We start from the raw sequence: 23,960 nt of genomic DNA on the forward strand, positions 1-23,960 counted from the left end.
ATCCATTTCAGTAAATCTAGAAAGAATATTTCTATATATCTATCCTTCTCAGGAAAGATTACAAACAATATAGACATGCTCCTGGATGGATTGCCCAATTAAAATAATATAACACTGTTATATTCTTCTCATGTAACTGATATTACACTATCTGTCTAGACTCTTTCAATAGTAAGTGAAGGAGAATAGATGAACAGTCATCTACATGCATTCATCTGAAGATACATATTTAGATAAATGTATTTTCAAACAAAATAGTATGATAAATTATTACATTTCTTCAGCCTCTTACAATGGATGGAGACTAGATGTCTAACAGATGTATGAGGTTAATTCCACCCAATCATTCCAAGTTTTACTTCTTTTCAGCAAAGAAGAAACAGAAAATTGGTTGATACAGCATTCCAAAATCACGTCAAAGAGGAACCTGAGAAGAAACCTGCAAGGGTCTTTGGCTTATAATGCCTTCTACAGAGAGAAGATGCTCATGAGAACTGACTCTCCTAACAAAGTAAGAGCTACCTAAACCATAATCAGACAACTCATTACAGCACAAACCTATACAAGATTACACATACAATCTTAATGGAAACATCTTTTGAAGAACAGACAATGAAGTCAGACTACTTCATGCAGAAACATGCATTGCTATAAAGTAAATATCTTTCAATTAAATAGGCAAATTAACCCAGCTAGCCTTAGCTTTTGAATAGAACGCTCTGAAATTCAGGAAAGTTACATTTCACTAACTGTCAAGTAAAGTGATGCTGAATACATTGGACGTATACTGATACAGGATCTGTCCAGTTCTACAAGAGTTTATTCCAGTTAGAACAGTTGTAGTGATAGAGAACTGGATGAGGAGTAAACTAGATTCAGGTGACAACAAATAATGCTAGAAGCGTCTAAACTAGGACTATCATAACCTTCAGTGGTACATTACCCTTCAGTTTCATAAAGGCCACCAGTATTGAAGTATGAGAGAAAGTAACCCAATTTTAGTCCTCGGTGGTTAGAAGGATTTAGAGAAAGTTCAAACTGGAGCCTTCTTAGGATTAAAATGTGGCATATCTTGTTCTTAATTCTTACTGTAGTCAATTCCTCATGTACAGTAACAGGCTCTTGAAAAATCTATTACTGTTGTATAACCTCAACAGACAGCAGTTATTTGCTAACAATATCTGAAAATGGCAAGATGGAAAGAATCCAGCATGAAATGCAGAGACAGGTGCCTTCCCCCTGCTGACAATGTCCATGCAGAATATTTGGGCAAAGCACTTTTTCAGAAGCCATTGGAAATTGCTCATATGTCAGAGAAGATGCATCATCAGACTAAGAGAAAAGACTCGTGCATCCTAAGACCATATGTTGTAGGATCTTCAACACCATATCTAAACAACATCTAACTATTGTCTACCTCTGTCAGGAGCTTACATGACATCTGAAATTGTGTCATTTAGATGCCTAAGGCCAATAGTTCTGACAAGAATCTTATTTCTAATTTTACTGAAAAAAAAACAAAAAGGTAAGTGTTCCCTGCTCCCATATTCTAAGGACACCTCTTTCAACTCCTCCTTATTGGAAGCATTCATAAAAAGGATGACGAAATGGGACAGGAATTTGATAGAATACTCCATTTCTTTGCAAGTTCAGACCTGTTTTCTTTATAGTGATCTAAATCCAGCCTTCACAAAAGGAGATAACAATCAAGATGCAGGGAAGTAACTTTCATGAAATCTTTTTCGTAGTCTTGATACAGGTGTCTACACCCCTGAACAACAGTTCAGAACAGAACAATAAAGAGAAACCAAGAACCATGATGAAGATAGTTAGCTTTCAGTGAAAGGATCATAGCTTTTGTTTTCATTGAATTCCTAAAGATTACAAGACAGATCTCATCATCATCACAGTTGCAGATGTCAGGATACTGGAAGCAACTTCTCTTGCTGACCCTGTAGTAGCTGTTGACGACACTGAAACTGTAAATCACTGCAAACTGACACATTCAGAAAAGGGGCTAAAACATGAGCAAGTGCATCTAAAGACTGGAAAATAAATGATATACCTAAATAGAATTGAATTTCTTCAGTTCTTTTTTCCCTAAATATTGCATCACAAGACTGTTTTTCTTTTTCTCATCTGCTACAAGGAACCACGGTATCAGGAGAATACATTCATATCACTTAAAAGAAAGTTCCTATCAGTTCTTAGCTCATGTCTCCTGCAGGATCCAACAGTCTTTTATTTATCACTGTAGTGCTGAAAGGATGTGAGATATCCAGGATCTGGAGCATTTCTCCTTCATCTCTTCCATTGTCATATCCTGATTCTGTCATATATTTCATAATACCCCATAATTTTCTGAAGTCATGAGATAAAGAAGTCATCACATTTCTGGCTTTACCGAGGAAGAATAAGAAAAAGCTGTGTTATTTCTGCAAGTGTTACTCCCATTCTGTTCCATCCACTTTTCCAGTATAAAATTGTTTTATTTGAAGGAACCTAGAAATTTTTTATGCGATCTTGCACAAATATACCTACACACCTCAGAGTAACCACTTTTTCCTACTAGTTATATGCCCTGACCCTTCTAACATTTCCCCGAGTTGTTCGAGAAGAGGTTCCAGATGACTTCCCATTTAAGGCAAAAAGAAAGAACATATCTCTTTTGAAGGGTGAGTAAGTGTAGCTCAGATGTCAAAGCATACTTCCTTTTAGTACCCGAAAGGCAGATTTTGCATGGAATAACCATACAGAGGTTTTTCTATCCATGTGAAGCTACTCACAAAAGACAGAAAGACAGAAAAGATAGGAAGATTGTTTGGCAAAAATCTCCTACGTGAGTCCCATGTGGCACAAAACAAGGTCTTTTCCTATAACTAAGCTCAACTGAAGCTTCACTATGGGGACAGACCTTGAACACTGTACTACTGAGGTGAAAGACACAGAGACAAGTACTAACAATGAAATATCTAGTTAACAACAACGAACTACCTAACAACAGTAATAAAGAGTACTAACAGCAATGAAGCTTAAAGATGGGAAAGTATATGTTTGCTAACACGCTACAAAATGTCCATGTCTGTATCACTTGATGGAATTCAAGACAGTGCACTATGTGGTACTATGACATTTGAAATACAGGCACTCTGAAGCCGGAAAATTCTTAAGAGCAGTCAGTGTATAAAAAAAGTAGTTTTTTTTTTTATATACATAAAGATTTTGTATGTCAAGGTACACAAGAAGCCTAGCTCAGAAATTTTTGTTTTAATGACACTTATAGAGCAGCCCCACAAAGAAAGACTTGGGGGTCTTGGTGGATGAAAGTGAACAAAAAGTTGGACATAAGCCAGCAGCATGCACTTGTAGCCTGGAAGTGCAACAGTATCCTGGGCTGCATCAAAAGAGGGGTGGCCAGCATGGAAAGGGAGGTGATTGTTCCCTTCTACTCCGCCCCTGTGAGGCCCCATCTGGAGTACTGCGTCCAGGCCTGAAACTCCCAGCAGAAAGATGGAGAACTGTTGGAGCAGATCCAGAAGTAACAAAAACAATCAGAAGGCTGGAGCACCTCTTCTGCAATGAAAGGTTGAGTGAGCTGGGCTTCTTAAGCCTAGAGAAGGCTTCAAGGAGACCACATTGTGGCTGCCTAGTATTTAGAAGAAGCTTTTATACAGGAGGGAGACAGACTTTTTTTTTTTTTTTACATCATATGATAGTGGTAGGATAAGGGGAAACCGCTTTAAACTAAAAGAGGAGAGACTTAGATTAGATGTTAAGAAGTTTTTACTGAGAGGGTGGTGAGGCACTGGGACATGTTGCCCAGAGAAGCTGTGGATACTCCACCTCTGGTGGTGTTCAAGGCCAGGTTGGATGGGGCCTTAGGCAGCCTGAGGACCCAGTAGTTGATGATCCTGCCCAAGGCAGGGGGGGGGTTGGAACTACATGAAATTTAAGGTCCCTTCCACCCCAAGCCATTCTATGTTAACTTTCTAGCTATGCATATACTTTACGCATAACAAAATAGCCACTCTCCTTTAAGTAACACCTTAAAGAAAACACAATTGTGTGGTTTTATATATACAGAAGAGAAAAAGTCATGGGGGAATGAGCTTAAGCAAGAAACAAATGGCTTTGTGCTGGCTTTCTAGATCTCACTATAATATTAACATACACTGATCTGAGTGAAAAGAAAGTAAAATATATTATCAGTAGACTTCCAGCAATAGAGAGGGAAGAAAACTGATCACAAGATCTTGAGTTCAGAAATGTATTCTGTCATTCAGATGTCACTCGTGAAAGAAAAATGATTAATGTAATTCTTATTTCAGTCTACTTTCTATCTTAAAAATGATGATGTATATTCAACATTTAATAATGTCACCTATTCCAAAATGCTGGTATGCAGCTAGATATTATTCCAAACTGTTATGAAATGCTAACTGCGGCATTGTATGAACTTCAAAGAAAGTATAAAAACATTCCTTAAATTCATGCCACATATGAGCAAAATCATTTAGCTTTTTCTTTTAATGACAATGGGCAGCACACTGGAGCATGGGTTCTCTCCACATAGAAAATGTTTCAGTGGCTACGCTGATGGTTACCTGTCAGAATGGCAAAAATGAATAACCACTTAAAAAAAGTTTAGTATCCTTGTTAAGCGCAGTCACTCATCACCTTCTATTTTAAATCTCAGTAAATTATGGAAGGCATAAAAAGTCATTAAAAATGATGGTGCTACTTCAAGATACTTCAGTGGCAGATTTTGTAACTTCTCACATCTGTACAGACCAAAGAATAAAACAATGAAAAGTCAAAGCCTCTCAGCACAGAGATGTACAATCCACATTAAGAACGTGTCTTCAAAGTGAAAAAGTATTAATACCCAGTGATATTAAGATCACACTACTTTACTACTGAATAATATGATGTTATGATTCCACAGTCCGAGGGCAAGTTAAATGTTCTAAATTGATGCAGTCTCAATCCCTTCTTTGAATGCATGGGCACCCTCCTCCCGTACTCCAGATCTGGCACTCACATGACCAGGCAAGCAGCCAATTCCCCCATTTAGCAGGCCAGCTGAGTCATACTGCAGGTGGTTTTACATGTCAAGTTTTCTTGACATGTCAAGATTACAATGGTCTTGCAGCAAGCAGACTAACAACAGACTAAGAAGTCTACAAAAGTAATGATATATAAACAGTAAATTTCTTTTAAGATGTCAGTAATAAGGTGCCTGATCAAGAAAATTAGATTAGTGCCACAAAATGTATCATAAAATGAAATGTGACAAGTTTTTGGCATTTTTATAGCCAACTCCAGTGTTTTAATGAATTCTCACTTGCTTTCTAAGATCTAGATTTATTGTTAGGGGCTCTGAACTGCTACAAGCTAACGTGCCTAAGACAGAGTCCTCCAGCTACTAAACCTATTAAGACAGTATCTACAAGCTGCTATGTTGATGAAACACTTTGAACAAAAAAGAACATGGGGAGCGGTCACATATTGTTTTATTCATCTTTTCTCATTAAATAATACCACTGTTTATTGTGTTTCAATAGAAAGATTTTGATAAAGTCCTAAGCCTTTCTATGGCAAAAAGAATCTTTCCACTTTTAAATACGTATTTCAGTCAGCAACTACAAACATTTCCAAGATGGAATGAATGCTGCAAACACTCGTCTTGCAAAGGTTTATGCAGTTTTAAAGAAATGAGAAAATGCATTCCAGCTTTGGTTCCATGGGATTACTTGCATGCTGAGTTAAGCCTCTACAGGTCAAATTGAATGAGTGACAAGACACTCAAAACTCTAAAAATATTCAGCAGTACATTTCAGTTCTTCTTTTCCACACATAAAAATATCCCACAGTAGCAAGTTTACTTTACTGCTTTTGTTGAAGCTTAAATACAAAAAGAAAGCAAACAACAACAAGGATCAAGATTTCAAGGGGCCTGCTGGGAGCTAAATACCTATGTTCCATTACAATTTAATGAGATTTATACGCTTAAACTTCAGTTTTCTTTAAAACCCAAGCCAAAACTGGATATTCTTAGAAGTTTTGGAATGAGAAGAAAAATGCTCGATACATTTAAAATGCCAGCTATCTGGTAATTTCCTGTAACAGTAGAAGTTGCTTGAACAGACAAGTACCAGCTTTGATTATTAAATTTAACTATCTGTTTAATGATAGACAGGATAGAATGTAATAGTTTCATTTCTTCCCTTTATGGGTAATGAAATAAAACTACTAAGAGTTGCATTTCATACATTAATAGGTTGTTGTTTTTTTTTTTCCAAGAAAAACCCACCTGCATACTGATGAATTCTGATATTGATAACATAGCCAAGAATGGTAGTCATTTATTCTCTACATTTATTACTAGCTTACTGAAGCATAATTATTCTGAGACAGGAGAAAGAAGAGAAGAGATGAAGATGGTATAATAATCTGTCAAACAAATCCAGTAAATACAAGGTAACACGCATGTGTGTAAGGAATTAAGACTTCCAGACATCCTTTACAACTCTCTGTGATTGTATGACCTAATTTGAAATTCCTAAGGAAGTAGAGGACATGAACACTTCCCCTAAGAGAACAGGCTGAAAGAGCTGATGCTGTTCAGCCTGGAGAAGAGAAGGCCCCACACAGACATAGCAGCAGACTTTCGGTATCTAAAGGGGAGATACAAGAAAGAAGGGGACACACTCTACAGCAGGATCTGTTGTGACAAGACAAGAGGAAACAGTTTGAAGCTTAAAGAGGAGAGATTTAGGTTGGATATAAGGAAAACATTTGTGTTGGCTTTTTGTTTGTTTGTTTTTTGAATGATAAGTAAGGGTGGTGATGCACTGGAAGAGATTGCCCAGAGATGAGGTATATGCCCTATCCTTGGAGACACTCAAGGTCAGTCTTGATGGGGCTCTGAGCACCCAGAACTAGATGTAGGTGTCCTTGTTCATGGCACGGGAGTTGGACTAGATGACCTTTACGGGTCCCTTCCAACTCAAACAATTCTATGATTTTATGCCATTAAGCTGGGATATGTATTCCTAGAGGTGAAGTTATCCGGACTGTGAAGAAAAAATTGAGAATTGGGATCTGATTTCATATTTTTATTGTGTTCCACATTTAAGTAAACTACATATTTCTAAACAAAGTTTTTAATAACCTAGTTCTAAAGGTAATCTTGAAACAAACAGAAGTACACATGGAGTAATTGCTACCAGAAGATGCTAACTGTACACCTTATCGTTATCTAATATGGTGTTCAGTATTAAATTCACATTAATGGTGTCACCTTTTTGTCATATGCAATTACCTCAAAGCCAGTAACAACTGACCCAAGCCCAAGTTCTACAGCACAGACAGGTACTGCAAGAAGGAAGTCAAGATATTTAGTAAATAGCTGGTGTTTTTCAGTCAACATGAATTTGTGTAATGCTAATCTTAGAAAGAGTTCCGTACTCTCTAGCAGCAGTTCAACAAGTAGAATTCTAACTATGTAAAAGACATGAAAACGAAACATTGAAAGGAATAGTGGTTGAATGCATGACCTCTACAGATGCAGAAACTAAGCTTTTTCTTAAGAGTTAAAATTTTTAGATCAGTAATTAGCCATAATCACAACAGCAACTCATGAAAATTATACACAAAATATACTGTTTCATCTCACTGTAGGGTTTTATAGAAAAACAGTTTTTGTTTTAAATTTTTTTTTTTTTTTACTACTTGGCTAACTGGTCAAGTGATTCTTATTTAAACCAGGTATCTCCATGGAGACCAAAATGGAGGCCAAAATGCGCTTCTCTGCAAGTGCAAAGAAAAATGCAGTTCACATAAATTAAACTTCTTTAATAGATGAAAGAATACAAGATCTAGAAGTAATCATTATACAGAATATTTTAGCACATCTTTTTTAGTAAAAAAAAAGGAGTTAAACAGATGTCACAGTAAATCTTGTGATTTTACAGAGCTTGTTGTACTAAGTTCAGAACTGATACAAGAGGTGACTTTTACCTGAGTTGTGTTGAATTCTCACTTGAAACAAATAATGTCAATTCAAAATCTGACCATATGAATTTGAAGTTACTTGAAAAACTAGGATTACTATAACCAAGCATTTTTTCACAGTGCCTTTTAACCTCTGTCTGCTGTAATTAATCGGTATGTTTAACCCACTTATGGAATCTATTTTAATACAGAATTCAGAGAAAGCAGAAGACAGGGAAGTTGCGTAAGAGAAAACACCAGAACAGGAAAAAGCCTTGAAACCGCTAGTACTTATGAACTTAAGTTTTACTTACTATTGACATGAGTGTTAGTACATAGTGCTGTAAATTCTGTCCGTGATGACGAACCATTTTGGTGTCAGCTGTAACCATCACTTCTACATATCTTGGATAAGAAAGAAAACGTTTTTTCCGGGAATGTGGATTATTGCCAGCATCCTCCATAGACAGATTTTTAAAAGCATACTCTAAACTTGGAGACTTCTGTAAAATGTTTCTCTCTTCATTCAAAATGCTGACATTTGGATGTAGTAAAGTGCTTTTCCTCAGCTCTTTTTCTGTGAAGTAATAAAAATGCAGAATTCAGTTTCTAAATTTAAAAAAAGACATGCAATTCTGTCTATAGTACACAAAACAAAATTATAATTATGATCTCATTTCCAAGGAAACAGTACAAGAATAAAAATATATTACACATGGAAGGAACATCAAATTTGATGTCTAGAACACTATCACGTAGCTATTTCATGTGGATTCACTGTCAAAAATTAGTTAAGAAGAGACAGCAGAATTATACATTCCCTAGAATGCAGTATAATCCAAACAGGAAGGCTGGAATGATATAAGCAGTACAACTTCAGCAGTGGAACAACGGAAAGAAGTTAATTACAATAACCATATTCACAGACAAACCGTTAACATCAACAAAACCAACAACAGCAAACCATAAAGACTAGACTCCTGTCCTGAGTTCAAGTCCCTATTGACTTCCTTATTTATATATGAAATAAACTATATAAGTGTAATAAGTGACTTTGACAGCTCTATTAATATTTGTCACAGACGATTAGAGTTTAAAATATATAGCTTGGAGGCATTTCAGTATTTAACACTTCCAAATTTGCTGCTATCAGGGGCATGTGATGTCTGAAGACAACTCATGCCTCGATCAGGCAGTCACTTCAGCAACAGCTGACATGAAAATTCTTAAGTGACAAGTGTATCTGAATTCTTACTATTCTCTAGAACTTAAGAGCCTAATGATGTATTTCACTACACTCAGTCAGCCTTCACTGTCTTTCTGGAAGCTAGATTTCCTTCTAAGTAGTGGCTGCTAGAGTATAGCTCCCAATCTTAATGACTACATTCTTCAAACGACTTAGGAGATCTTGACTCAGAGTCATTCTCAATTTGAAAGGATTTAAATCTATGTATTTTATCTTCTAGTGGAAGAGCCCTCCTCAGTAAGCTTTAAGCTGCTTCTGACAGGTTAACTGTCCCCATTAAAGTCGGGGCACAATACTGACGTGAAACGACAGTAGAGACAACGACTAATACCTTGAAGTTTTCTGAGTAATTGTCAGAGTCAGTCACAAAGTACAAGTCTAGTAATTGGAAAAAACTGTTAGCAGTAACAATAAAAAGAAAGTAGAGGCTAGCATAGAAAAGGACCATGTGAGTGAGTACCTATATATATTTGATGTTTTCAGACTGACTGATGCGATACACGAGAAACAGCTGAAGCAGTAACACACTCAGCTTTACTAAGTCACAAGAGTCTGAGACTTCAGAGCACTGGAAAAGTAGGAACCATGACCCATATTTAGGATAAGAGCTGAAGACAAAACTGTGGACTAGCCAAGACAACTTCAGTATTACACTAAATAAAATTCATTTTGCTTGAGGATGAACAATAGCCATCATATAGCTATCAAAAACATTATGCCAAACTCCTCTAATTTCCCTGTATTAAGAAAACAGGATTTATTAGTAGAGGAAATGTATCAGATGTCTTATCTGACAGAAAGATTAAAAAAACTAGTAACAAGGGAGGAAAAATTCGCTAGACAGCTTTAGAAGTAATCATCATAATCCAGTTTCAAACTAAGAAGATGTACTGAATGAGACCCCAAAGGTGTAGCTAGTATTAAAACATTTCATTCACAATGCAAAAAAAAATTAGGTGTGCAGATATCAGATTGGGAAAAGCATGAGGAAACGTTGTAAACGTAAAACAAGTCAAGACAAAAGATTTAACATTTCAATACTTTATCAATGAACAAGTAGGAAACAATTGCAAACAAAAAATGGATGAGGGATTTAAAGACAAGTTAGATATATCCAATGATTTCCATGATTTTTTTTAAGAAATCATGGAAATCGTCTATCTTAAAATGTCTAATCACCCAGCTTCTCTTTATAGTCAGTGGAGTGAAATAGACATTTTCAGGTAGTAAATTATATTACCCTAGCATGCATATCTAAAATAAGTCACATGAATCACAGTCAGTGATCCTTTCTCTCCTCCAAATATAAAAAGAGAAGAATGACTAACACAGATGTAAAATATCTAGAGTTAGATGAGATAGATCACTATTGTCATTCTAAGTCACATCCTGATCAAGTATCCAGTGTTTAACTTAGAAATACTACTTCCACATAGAAAGCCTTTCCATATACCCTTGTCAAAATTCACTAAAAGAATCCACACTTGTGATCACAAGTCTATTTTCCCCTTTAAGGAAAAAAGGTGACTAACTCAACAAGATAAGCATTAAAATAGAGAAATCTCTTATTTAGGACAGAAGTACTACACAAATACCTTTTCCTTCATGAATATCTTCGCAATGCCCACCAGCCCCAATGATAATTGACTGTAATCCCTGGCTCACAGACTTCTAAAGCTGATACAATAAATAAACAGGGAAATTGACCATACCCTTTACTGCTCTTCTTGCAGTAGATGCTAATATTGGCAGTATTCTACAATATGCAACATAGGAAAAAGACTCAACTCAGCTGGAAGACCTCTACTTTGGTTCAGGACATACTTATCATTTAATATGAATTATCTGGCTCTCACACCAGCTTCCTCGTTTTCAAAGCTTTGCTCTTTACTCTGAAATGGCAATCATGAATAGGTAGCACCAGCTTCCAAAAAATAAATAAATAAAAAGAGCTTTGGAAAAAAATGCCTTTCACTAGAGCTTGTTCAATGGAAGATGATCATAATGGTTTCTTTATGTATATACAGAAAAGCAGGATTTTCAACACACTGTTTTGTGTAAAAAGCGTGATCTAGGATTTTTCCAAAATCATAACATTAGCCAAAGCTATGCTTTTTTTTTTTGCAGTTGATGTTTTCAAACAGCTGGCCTTAAAATAAAATTTGGTATTTTATTTTCTTCAGATGCACTCAATGTTGCATAAACACTTCTGAAATGCAAATAGACTCAAAATACATAAATGCAGATTCCAGTCTCATGTAAAATGAGAGAAACTAATTAGGATGTTTCTAAATGCCAAGCTGAATCAAATTTAAGCTGCATTCTCCTACTTTCAGTCTCCACCCCCCAATATTTTATTTGAAGCCCAATAAATGAAGCCCATATGCTTTTATTAAAAGAAAGGCATTTATTCTCAATGGACTTGAAAATGTTTCAGACAATAAACAATACTTTTAACATAGCATAATCATTACAGCAAAGGTTAAGTGCATTGCTCAGATAAGGTCTTGGCTTCTACATTCTAACATCTTAAGTAGATGGTATCTCTGTTTAGAATTTATCTATGAACACCTAATCAATCCTTCCTAATCCTGTTCTTCTGTGTAGCTTTTATACTTCGATAGAAGCTTCAGGTGCCTTTCTGTCATCATATCATTTTCTGACTATGAAGATGCATTCAGAACCATGAAAACTAACTTTGCAGTTTTCCACTCCGCTAAAAAACAGTTTAGTTTAAGGCATGGTGCTTTCTGCTCACTTCCTTGTGGTTAATGAAGGCTTTTGTTTGTTTTACTTTCAGGTTCCCATTCTGTGCACATGTTCACATTCCTAAGTCACAATACTTGGTGATTAACTTATATACCATGACACTATGAAAGTACAGCCATTCACTTGTGACGCATCCTAAAATGTGTGTAAATTACTTCCCTTTTTTTTCTTTTTTTTTTTTTGAGTTTAGATGTATGTATTTTATAGTATAAATATATTATTAAAATATTCAAAAGGAAAATCTTCTACATTAATGGGTAGTATAATATATGTCGTCCTTATCAATGACAGTATATCTCAAATGATTCTTTAAGATTGCAATAAATGTATTATCTTTTGTAAATGTAAGCAACAGTGACTCCCATGGATTTTTTCTTCAAGCATTCACATACAGAACATATGTATGGTGTAAAAAAAAAAATCAAGAGAAGTTCTTGAAACATCATTATACACTGTTACATGCCTGTTTCCTCCTTTATTTAAAGTAGTCAGTGGCAGGGAAAAAAAAGTAATTCTTGCCAGACTTATGCAGAAGAGAAACATAGGATCTAGTGAAACAACCTGGAGAAAAATAATGTCTTAAAATGGCAACTCACTTTTTTTTTTAAATATCAGAACTAACACTTGAAAAAAGTTGCATTGAAAATTAAAGTATGACTATACCTGAAACTTCGCAAGGTTTATGGGATTTCTGATACTTTCTATTAATTTCTTCATGTCTGTATATAAGATGTGGTTTGTTATGCTCATCTTCATGTTCACCTCCATCCGTTTTCATCAGAGGTTCTAAAAAATATTCACCATCATGTGCTTTAAAGGTGCCCATCTGAAAGTAAGAGAAGTAATTGCTTTATTCTCCACTAAAAATGAAGTTTTTTATAACTTTCATGAAATAAACTATTTAAGATAATATTTTCAGATTAATGAAAGGAAATTTGCATGCGAGTCAAAAGTGGAAGATGGAAGATAAGGCAAAGAAGTTTGTTATAGAGTTTTGTCCCCCCAGAGAAAAAAATCATAACAAAGACTACCTTACTCATAAGTAAGGTGGATATATTAACAATATAATCAAGATACACTAACAATATACCATAAGTAATCTTTATACAGACTTTGTGAAACCAAGGTCACGGAAGTAAAAGAATAATTTAAGTATAACCAAGCAGGACTGCTTGGGAAACTGTGTAGAGGGAAGTGGAAGCCATCAAGGAAGTCTGGATTTTAGCTGTTGTCCAAATTCTATATGACCTTTTTCCTCTAAAATTGTGTTTTGTCCACACATTAGCAGCAGTGTTAGCCTGCAGTAAGAACTGATGCTAAGATTCACACTGATGTTTTAGTTAAAATTAGCAGAGTCTAAACCACCAAAAGAAGTATAAGTGTGGCTGTATATAATTTGTGAACACTAACAAGTTGATCAGTTCTTTTCTGTTGGTATACCCTAAACCCTACTTTAGATAAGAGACATTTTAAACATTACTTTAGATTTAATGAAAGCAAAGCCTTTATTGCTGCTTTATTCCCCCCACATACCTTTTAGTTCTCCCCTACTCCCAAGATCTAGAGCAGATATTCTGTACTGGTTTCTTCAATGACTTGTCCAATTAACAGCCTTTAAGATTTTACTACGAAGTGATTTCAGCTATGACAAACACAACTATGAGAATAGCATACAACTAGTGAGGAAATAGTTTCCAATGAATATTTTCAAAACTCACCTTCTAGAATAGCAAACTTTCCCTGGAAAAAAAAATGCAAGAACAAGGGTGTATTTCTCTATCATTTTACGCTACAAAAAAGTCACTAATGCATGTTTTTGAGTGACTTTCATAACTTAGAATCCCACTCAGATTCCTGATCTTGCACTCAACCAAGAGCTACCAGTGGTAAACTACTTAAGAATTCAAAATTGTATTCAGGCATGCATTGACCTATACAGTGAACAGAGAGTTAGCATGATTCACCATGACTGACCTAAGTCAATCTAGCATTGCTGATGCTCCAGAAGAAGGTATCCCTGCTTTCCTTACCCTCTATGTAGGTACTTCCACAGTTCATTTCAGCACCAGCAATCAAACTTACATACACTGTTTATCAACTCCTCTCTCCAGCTAAGATCTACACTTCCTACCAAAGAAAGGTTATTTTCCAAGCAAAATGGCAAAGGTTAGCTGAGGAAATAGAACCATTTCTCCAGGAGAAAAGCAACTTTGCATCAACAATAGCAAACTGCAAAACCAGACTACCAGGCACCTTGAAAAGGTGCTCCAATGCCTGCCCATCACACACCGCATAGCAATGAATACACAGTATTAAATGCCTAATAACATCTGCAGTTCAACTTTCATTATTTTGAAGTTTAAGTAACCCAGTCAGAGCTCATACAAGTATCTTCAGTGAAATTCAAAAACCTGTCCTAAGAGTAGACTTACTGAAGTCCTCTGGGATGGGGGGGGAACAGCAGTCAATTTTCCCTTTTTTAAAAGAAGATACTCAGAAGTAGCAGTAACCACGTTTATCTCCAGTTCACAATAAATAGAGAAAACAGCTAGGAAGTGAAAGAACATTTTCCTTCATTACATGCAACAAAAAACACGTTATAAGCTTACAACCCAAGAAGTTAAGACAGACAGCTGGAGAACAGGAATCCTGCACTACTTCTCAGAATTATTGCCTTCATAATTATTCTAATATAACCTTCTGATTAAAAATGTAAAACCCAAGGTACAGGAGGCTCCACCTTTTTAGACACAAAAAAATAGCGCTAGGTTCCCTCTCACTTGTTTGCTCCCTGGGCCATTGATTCTTGCAGAGTATATCAGGATCAACTCTGTGCTTAGTTATGTGCATTTGGCTGATCAAAATCTGTAACACAACAAACTTTTATTCTTCCTTTAACTAATTCTCTCCTTATCAATCTACAGATAAACAACCAATAACTACTGCCACTGACTGATTAGGAATACATCCCACCTGCAATCTATGATAAAACTTACTGCACATCTTCCTATCCAAGTTGATAAGAACTCTTCATACTGCATGCGAAACCAAAAGAATAAAGGAAAAAAAATAAATAGTGTTCTAACTCAAGCAGTGCATTACATCTGCAATTTAAAATCCAAGCTTTTGGAGACCACAATACCCATATGTGGTTGCCATCAGATTAATGAATGGAAATCAGCATCTCAGAAGTCAACTCAGCCAAAAAAGTTAAGTGAAGCCAATCTTGAAACTGCCACTACAAATCCATAGAATAAAGCTTTATTTTGATTAACTACATATTATCTCCTCAATTTCTTAACATACAGGTCTACAAAATTCAACCACCAGCTACATTGTTCTGCCTGGTTTGCACTCCTTCATTCAAGAAAGTGATACTTCATTTGGTGACAGACTACAAACACGAACAGAGCCATTCCTATGAATTAGGCACACAAAGAAAAGGGCTTTAAGATCCAAGTTAAAAAAAAAATAGCTCTGTAAAACAAAATAAACTCAAATAACCTGGAAGTACAGAGGCAGGTTGCTGAAACAGGAGCCCAAGCTTTTGTGGGAAGTCAAATGAGAAATAACTGGATTTACTTATCCACATATACCTCTCAAATCATGGAACAAGAGATCTGCCCTAAACATTTTACTTCTATTCTCAGATAAAGAGATAACAGTACATTTAAGAGAGCTTTCCAGTAGAAGTGGAATTCAAAATTGAAAACACTCTCCTGTATGTTATAAATAAGTGGCCCTCAGAAAGTAGGAAAGGGGCAACACTACACAGGACTACGCACATACACAGGCTTGAGGAAATTTATGAGAAAACCCATACAAGAATGATAATTTATTTCTTGGGTTTAAAATCTTCCGGATGAGTTAGACGCTTGATGTTGAATCAAGATTGAGTAGCCATGCTGATCCATTCATTCTATATGGTATGTCTTACCAGCATAAAGTGGCTTAAGACTGCGCAGTCTTCATCAATGCATTTGCTCTATTCCAAGAGAATAACTATTGCACAATTTATGGTTGAAGTATACACTGTATCTACATACAAATTACATCCTTGTGTATAATGGCAACTTTGAAGAACACATGGAAAACATAAGGAATATTTAGCAAGTTTTGGAAACATGGAATTAATACATCCAACAGCAAAATTGGAGCAACTTCAGAAAAATGCTAGAAGAACGTCTTGAAAACATGACTCTAAACTGGCAGACTCCCTACCAGGTAACTTCTGCCCCTATGATTGTTTTTCAAGCCCTTACAGCATGGTTCCTAACTCCAACTAAAAAACCTGCACAGAGGTTACAGCAAGGATACTGTCTCATTCAAACTAAGTTACAAAATATCTTCTCTTGCATTAGTCTCCCTCCTTCCTCTGTCATGTTAATTCAAAGCTCTTCACAATCACATGAGCAAACCCTTCACTCTTCTTGGTTTGCTCCAGGGTTACAATGTTTTCTAATGAAGGAGGTAAGAGGCATAGCCTAATTAGCTCAAGGAAGAAAAAAGCATTAGAGGTTATGTGATAACGGTACACTGTCAATATCTGGAGGAGATTATTTCTACCAGAAGATAATTCGTCTAGAAATATGACAAGATGTAGTGGTATCTAAACCGCAATAATGCAATAGAGGAAAAAGTAACAACTCATAAATCAGCTAAACAACAGAAAAAAAATAATCCAGCTAATGAAAGAGTTATCCAGTGGAATACCTTTTTAGAAGTGAAATGTAATGTTTCTTCCAATCAGATTTTTAAAGACTTATAGAGTAAAATGCTAAAAAAGCATGCAAGAAAAAAAAATATCTAATCATAAGTTGAACTGCATGCTCTAACTCTATAATTGCCTAGCAATTCTGTGACACTAGGATTTCACTAGCAGATCTCTAACAGAATTGATAATGCACTTGCCTATGCTCAGAAGTGTCCTGGTCTGGGTAGATAGGGGCCTAGTTTCTGGTTGAGTACTATTATGCAATTCTAGGCTGGAATTTAAGTTCCACATAAAATCCTGAAGTGATCTTACCTATTAATGTATTCAGATCATGACTGATCTAACCATACTGATAACTGTAGCCTTCGACCCAGTACTCTAGTATCCCCCTAACAGCCAAGTTACTTTCACCTAGGAACACACACACACACACAAAAAGTCTGTTTACATTCTGTATAATGGCATAGGCAAAAGCCTCTCCACATGGGAAGTGGAAAACTCAGACATAGGTATCCTGAGAGTCATGTTGTAAGGCTATTCTAGGCAGCAAAAAACCTGGTGGGAGCCAAGTAAAAAAAAAATGGCATTTCTAAAAGCTTATAAGTAAAATTTGTAGTAACAGACTAGCTATATAGCAGAGAACATTAAGATAACTGTCCCAAAGACAGATAGAAAAGCCTGCTGGGATCACCACAATTAACGAGATTCACTGGAGTGGGAGGAAATGAGGGCCTGTTTATCTGTAAAACTTACAGTGAACTAGTTGGAAAATCAAGTTTAAAAATATACCCATCAACCTTTGCCATGGAAATATTACATCAAGATTTTTATATAAAAGTAGCTAATTCACAATGTCCAGTGAAATGGGAAATGAAGCATACATATAAGTAAATGTATTTATTTAAAAGGACACTCGTGAATAAGCTATCATCAAGCTAAGTAATCCTCTAGAATCCAGATCTAAGAGATCCTCCAAACTCTTAGTCTTAGAGGAAACTCCACCACAATCCTGTCTGCCTCAGCAAACAAGAAGAAAATTCACATTTCTAAATTGCCTCTGCTTAAGAATAACTGCCCAGCTTTGATGTTTTAAGAAAATGCAGAAACAGTTTTTACTCTTGTAGAGAGGCAAATAGCTCTGAAGAGGCCCTTCTACCATTATCAGGCAGTTACCACTCAGGCATTTAGCACATGTAAGGTATAGTGAGAATTTCACCTCATTTTAGGCAATCGCAGTACGTGCCTTGACTTTTGTCAATCTGTGTATGTCCAGAAAACATGGCCTCTTCTCATGCTACCTAACTTAGCTACCACAATCTTACATCTCCTATATGAAAGGACAACGGAAACACAATGAGAAGCGAAGGTATTGCAGATCTGATATCTCACATGGAAAGCGCATCTATTCCCCAAGACAGCACAATCTGCTGGAATCCATGACAGCCAACTATTGACCACCACAGAAGGTGGTAGCATTAGTTTAATTTTAAAATGCAGCTTTACACAGTATCTCAGCTGGGCAGTTATTTCGTTCACCTAATGTTTTAATTCTGCCTGTACTTGCTCTGTTCAGGCCCATATGTAGAAGCACAGCATCTCTGGAAGGAGAGATGCAAACAGCTTGAAGAAAAAAAAAAAATAAGGGGGGAGTTTCTTAGTTGGGAACTCGTAAGTTGACTTAGTTTTTAAATGACTTGTGCAATCAGTAGTTATTTTGCCAAGACATGCATATGGACCTGTATCACTGACTCAGTTTCTGCCTGCAAGTATCATGGTCCATTCTCAGATGTACGGAAGACCTCTAGTGCCCATAAGCAGGAAAGCAATGCTAAGACAAGATAGTAAGAGTTCAAAAGTCTCCATTCTGTGATCAACAGTGCAAGACCAGGAAGACTTCAGGCAGCTGTGCTCATTAAAATAGCCTCTTGTTCAAAGACACTGAGCATCACAAATGAAAATACTTAAAAATTGGTCATCACCTTTTACTCAGTACTTAAACCTGAAACCATTTTGTGCTGATGAGTGACAAAATAAATGCAAGAGTAAACAACAGTAGCAATGACTTTTTTTTACTGTTATATTGCAGATATTCAGGGCTAGAGACTCACCTTGGAGTCTCTATGAGGAATGAAACCAAAACTACTAAGTGGAAGTATCAGGTCAGCCTGTCAGCAGTAATAAGATTTAGTTTGCCCAAACAATAATTGATTGTCTTGATGTTTTAGTTTGACTTTTCCCTTGTTTATGGAAGGAAAAAACTCCAAGAATTCGTATGTGGCTTATAGATGCTCCCAGACTTATGTAATCTGACATTCAGGTTTAGAAAGTCACTTTTTTGAAATTGCACCTGTAAGTTATATTAAGGTAAACATATCGTCCAGTTACAAGTGCTCAGGTTTGCTTTGGAAAACCACGGTAGCTTAACTCTATGAACTTACTAGTACTATGCAGCACAAAAAAAAAAAAAAAAAGGGCAGAACAGTCACAGTAAAAAGTCTGTTACCTGCATTACAACTCCACAAGTTATTAAATGCTGGCTTTGCCATGTAGGTTGCTCCAAAAGTAATGCCTCCTACTTCATTGTGTTGGCCCATGACATAAAAGGCAGATGGTGGTGGTGTGACAGTAGAGGGTGAACCTTCCCACCAATATTCCATTATATTTTGTTACTGTGTGACAGATGGCAGCAAAGGGGTAGTCTGACAATGGTCTCTGACATGAAAATTCATATGAAGCAAAAAGTGTGTAATTTAATTCCCCATCACAGAAAAAAATGGCACTCACTGACATTCATTGATGCTTGCTGAACAATTACATAGGCCAAGCAGTGGATGCGATCACAGTACGTAGTTCATTTCAGTGGTGGCAACAGTAACATGAAAGATAAGATATGTTCTGATGGCCAAGCACAGCTGTCACACCACAAAATGAAGTGCATCATCCCTATCAGCTTATCCACACAAACTTGCTAGTGCTGGTGACTATGCTGAAAAACAGCAATTTCTCAGCTGCAAAACACTATCAAATAGTGTTATTGTCCTCTTTGTAACTATCATAGCTTTCATGGAAATAAATAGGAGACACTACTTTTGGAACAACCTATGTAGTTATAAATAGTGATATCTCACAGCAGGATACAATACAAACTGGTATTTGTTCGCATTTGTCAATGAAGTTGTAGCCTATACTTTCTTGGAAGTTAAATTACTTTCACCTATGATTTTTCTGCCAAGATAATGTTTGAGAGGTCACTTTAGTCCACATGAATCCAGTGACACTCTCAGCAGATCCTGTTTCTCACGTTAGTAGGAAGCTAAAATTGACCAATGCAGTGAAAGTAAAAGGAGATCTAGATCTTAGAAAAATAGAGTGAAATGAAGTGTGAGATTTCTAAGTCACTCTAAAGATGTAAAAAAAATGCGTGCGTGTGATCAGATGTTCAACGAGGCACCCAGGCCATCACTCCAAATGACCTTCTGCCTTTGACAGCCTCCCAAACTTCCCTAATTACAGGCTCCCTCCTTGCAATTACTACAGGCTCCCCGCTGACCTTATAACCTCCCTTTGCCATTTGCATCCCTGAACCCAGGGCACGCTCTGAAACATAACACAACAAAACTACATACAGGGTGTCAGGGGACATTAAGCAAAGCTCCATGGGTACTCTGGGTTGTACATGCTCTCGGCACACTCAGAAAAAGGCTTAACTGAAGGTGAAAAGAAAGAGCTTGAGACAGGAGGGGGATGACACTCTCCTTGAGAATGCAATCAAGAAGAAACTAAGAAACTTGGGATGCAGCAGTGAAGCTGCCAGCGTAGGTGATGCAGTGCTCGGGGAAAGGAGCCTACAGGATAATGTCAATGAAAGTATATGGTGTAACTTCAGATCACGCTCAGGTACATCTTATGAGCAACTTCTAGAACTCCACCATTTATTTTCCTGCAACTTCTTTGTTTGTTTGTTTTCCTGTAGGTTCACATCCTTTTTCCATCCCTCACTTTCAAAGCACTGGTCTACAGCTATTGCTTCATATGTGCAAATTTGGAAGATAGAATTCTATCTAATAATTCCAAGCAATCCCTTGTATTTTAATTTCCACACACAAAACTCAAGTTTTACATGGGAGAAAACAGATCCTGGATTTTACTTACAAATAATACTTGCCTGCCAACTCACCACAGTCTAATTTCTACTCACTCACAAGAAGCAGCATCTTACCTCAGCAGTAATCCTTAAATCACTTACATCCCTGCATTTATCCACAAAGCATGGTATTGTTCAATAGAAAAGAAATAACTGACTAGCTTATTTTCACATGTATATTTGTTGAACACACAAAGCATATACATTTTAAAAGCCCTGAGAGAAAGTTCTTTTCACTAACTTTTCTAGTCCTTCAACATGAGGACAGCTGCATTGGGAAATGCAGAGTGTGTTTAGTGAAGACAAGATCTCAAAGAAAGAGTCCTGGCCTTTATCTCCTTCCTCTTAAATCCATTATTCTCCTCCAAAGAAGTGCTCTCTGCTAGCAGTCACACAAGGAGTGTGAATCCATAAGACAGAGGAAGAATAGTGGGCTGAAGGCTCCAGGCCAGGTTGGAGAATACTCTGTGTGTACATTAGCTGGCTATGACAGTCTCCTCATCACCCCACAGCCCCTCCATGAGAGCTAACCATGTCCCTCAACAAGAGGACCAGCCAGCCATGCAGGGCTCTGCTTCCCCTTTGCTAAACCTCACCAGGCTCATTAATGAAGGGAAGGTGGCCATAATGCTGGGGTGTCACAGGCTGTGGCATCTACACTCCCCAGGGCTATGCCTGCCTGGCAAAAGGTGAAACATAGAGCAAGAGAAGGCCTGGGGAACTCTGGGAAAGGAAAGCATTTGGTGGTAGCCAAGACCAGTGATTCCTTACAGCCAGGCAGTGACAGAGGCCTGGAAGTCCAGCCAGAAACTGCAGTGGAAGCTCACAAGGTTCTCCTGGAAGATGTAAAGTCTCAGCTTACTGCTATTCAATGGCTTCTGAGTGGAACAATGCATAGTACAGACCATAATGTTCAAATGAAGTACAGAAAAAGAGAAGTAAGACATTTGAATTATTGCAGCAATGAAAGTACTGCACTGAAAGTTTGAGAACTGCCAAATAATAGGTTGTTGGGACAGCTTTAAGGTACAGTAGGTACACATCTTCAGATAAGTCATTTTCACTATATGGCTCCTTCAAGGAATGAAAAATGACTATTTGCAAGAAGATAATTAGAACAGGCAATAAGAGTAATGAAAATATTTTAAAACTTCTTGTATTGTGTAGATTACAACACTATCCTCAGTGCCATTCTATATGAATGAACTTGAACACGAAAAACATTCACAATTTTTTGTGATTCCTCCTCTTATCAATTCCTTCTGTGAGACAGGTGTGCAACAAACTGAGGGCTTTAGTATAGATTCAAATTGGGTTTTGTATAGTGCAGACCAGAACCAATGAGATTTGTTGGTAAAACAAGACAAAGCTGTGACGTATACAGAATTAACATTTTGGAATGCTTGTTTCTGCAATTTCCACAGATCATCTCAAGTCTAAAGGCCTCAGCCTAAAGACAAGGTGGCATAAATTCACATACCCAACACTAAGCAGTAGACAATATAAGAGTCCCTCTGAAGTATCACTTATTTCTGATGCTTTTCCATCACATGCAAAGCCTGCTTTCAACACACACCACACTCTCCAACATGCTTCCACCCAACTCCATACTATCTTCTATATGCTGCTATAAAGAGATAAGAAAAGGCTGTCACTGGATTTTTTTCAGTTCCCAGAAGTCCTGTATGTTTATGTTCCTGCACTAAGAAGCATCTCACAGCCTTGACTTCAGTTTACAGTAAGATTTGTAACATCACATATTGATGCATGCAGCTATTTTAAAGCACTAAAATTTCAGTGGCTGCATGGCAATAACTGCAGCTTTCACTGAGATACTGAAGACAAATATGATTAATTAGTGATATAGTAAAGCACCAGACATCTTATTTCTAGACAAGGAACTATGAAATGCAGCAACACAGTACAACTGCTCTAACAGACAGCAGTGCAGTACTAGTACTTCTTCATTATACCCCTGGAAATACATTAAAAATGCTATCAAAGTAGAAGTAAAGAATCTATTTCCACGCAGTGTTGATTTCTTTGCTCAATGCATTTACGTGAAGCAGCATTTTATAGTCACACTCCCAGCTAAGTGAGTAGGAAACTTCTCATTCACTTTAACAGAAGGATGATTAGGGAGTGCTGCTCTGCGCCTCCAAGAACAGGACACCTCTATGGAACAGCTGAAAGCAGAAGAAAATACCAACACTTGGTCTTCTCTCATCATCTCAAGAACCATTACTTTAAGCTTCTATGTAAATAACACCCATCTTGCTGCAAATACCTGCCTGATACCGACCAGTGGCATCATTTTACCAAAACAATAACTCACCGAGCCCGAGGCATGGTTTGTTTCCTCCCTTGTAACTACTGGTTGATGCAGCTCTTGAAACTCAGAGCATTACATCAACCAATCCTACCACTAGCCAGCAAAAGAATCTTTGAAAGCAGCGTTTGTATATCCTGTCCAAAAAGAAAAAAAAAAGAAAAAAGAGCCATCACGACTGCAAGCCACCAGTGCCAAGACACTGCATGACCAACTGCTTGGAACGCTGCCCGAGAACTTCCAACCCTGCATCCCACTGCGTGCCTTTCAGGAAGGAGATGAATGGGGCCGGGCAGCTCACGCACTTACCAGGCCGCCGCAGACGCTGAGGACGGCCACGTGCGCCGGCTGCGCGTTGACGTGCCCGCGGTAGAAGCAGTGCCGCAGGTCGGGAGAGGGCGGCTGCCGCGGGGCCCCGATGTGCACCGCAGCGAACTGCGCGGCGATGAAGCCCGCGTCGGCGCTCAGGTTGAGCTGGAAGAGCTGTCCGTAAGCGCTGAGCCGGTAGTGCGTGCGGACAGCAGCGGGCTCCGAGCTCCTTTTCCTCCTGCTGAAGTGACGCGTGTGAGGGAAAGCTTCTCCGAACTCATTCACCCGCACAGGTGTGACTATTTCGTAGGAGGACAGCTGCTTCACTAAGGTCTCTGTAACGGAGAGCGCGGGACTCAGCCTCGCTGGGCAGTGCAGAGGCACCCGTGCGGCACTCCCACGCGGAGCCGCACCGCTCTCTCCGCAGGAAGCCCCCGGCCCCTGCTGCTGCTGC

The 23,960-nt window shown here is 37.6% G+C and overlaps 1 protein-coding gene across 1 annotated transcript in view; it reads right to left on the reverse strand.

Annotated features, from left to right (window-relative positions):
- Window positions 1-23,960, reverse strand: part of ADAMTS20 (ADAM metallopeptidase with thrombospondin type 1 motif 20) — an 86,710-nt gene that overhangs the window by 61,691 nt on the left and 1,059 nt on the right. Inside the window, exons 3-5 of the mRNA XM_021384899.1 lie at window positions 23,507-23,956; window positions 12,674-12,836; window positions 8,310-8,572 (exon numbers count right to left, since the gene is read on the reverse strand). Coding sequence (XP_021240574.1) covers window positions 8,310-8,572; window positions 12,674-12,836; window positions 23,507-23,956 — 876 coding nt within the window. The remainder of the gene's footprint in view (window positions 1-8,309; window positions 8,573-12,673; window positions 12,837-23,506; window positions 23,957-23,960) is intronic.

This window comes from Numida meleagris, chromosome 1 (genome assembly GCF_002078875.1).
Source record: "Numida meleagris isolate 19003 breed g44 Domestic line chromosome 1, NumMel1.0, whole genome shotgun sequence".
NCBI lineage: Eukaryota > Metazoa > Chordata > Aves > Galliformes > Numididae > Numida > Numida meleagris.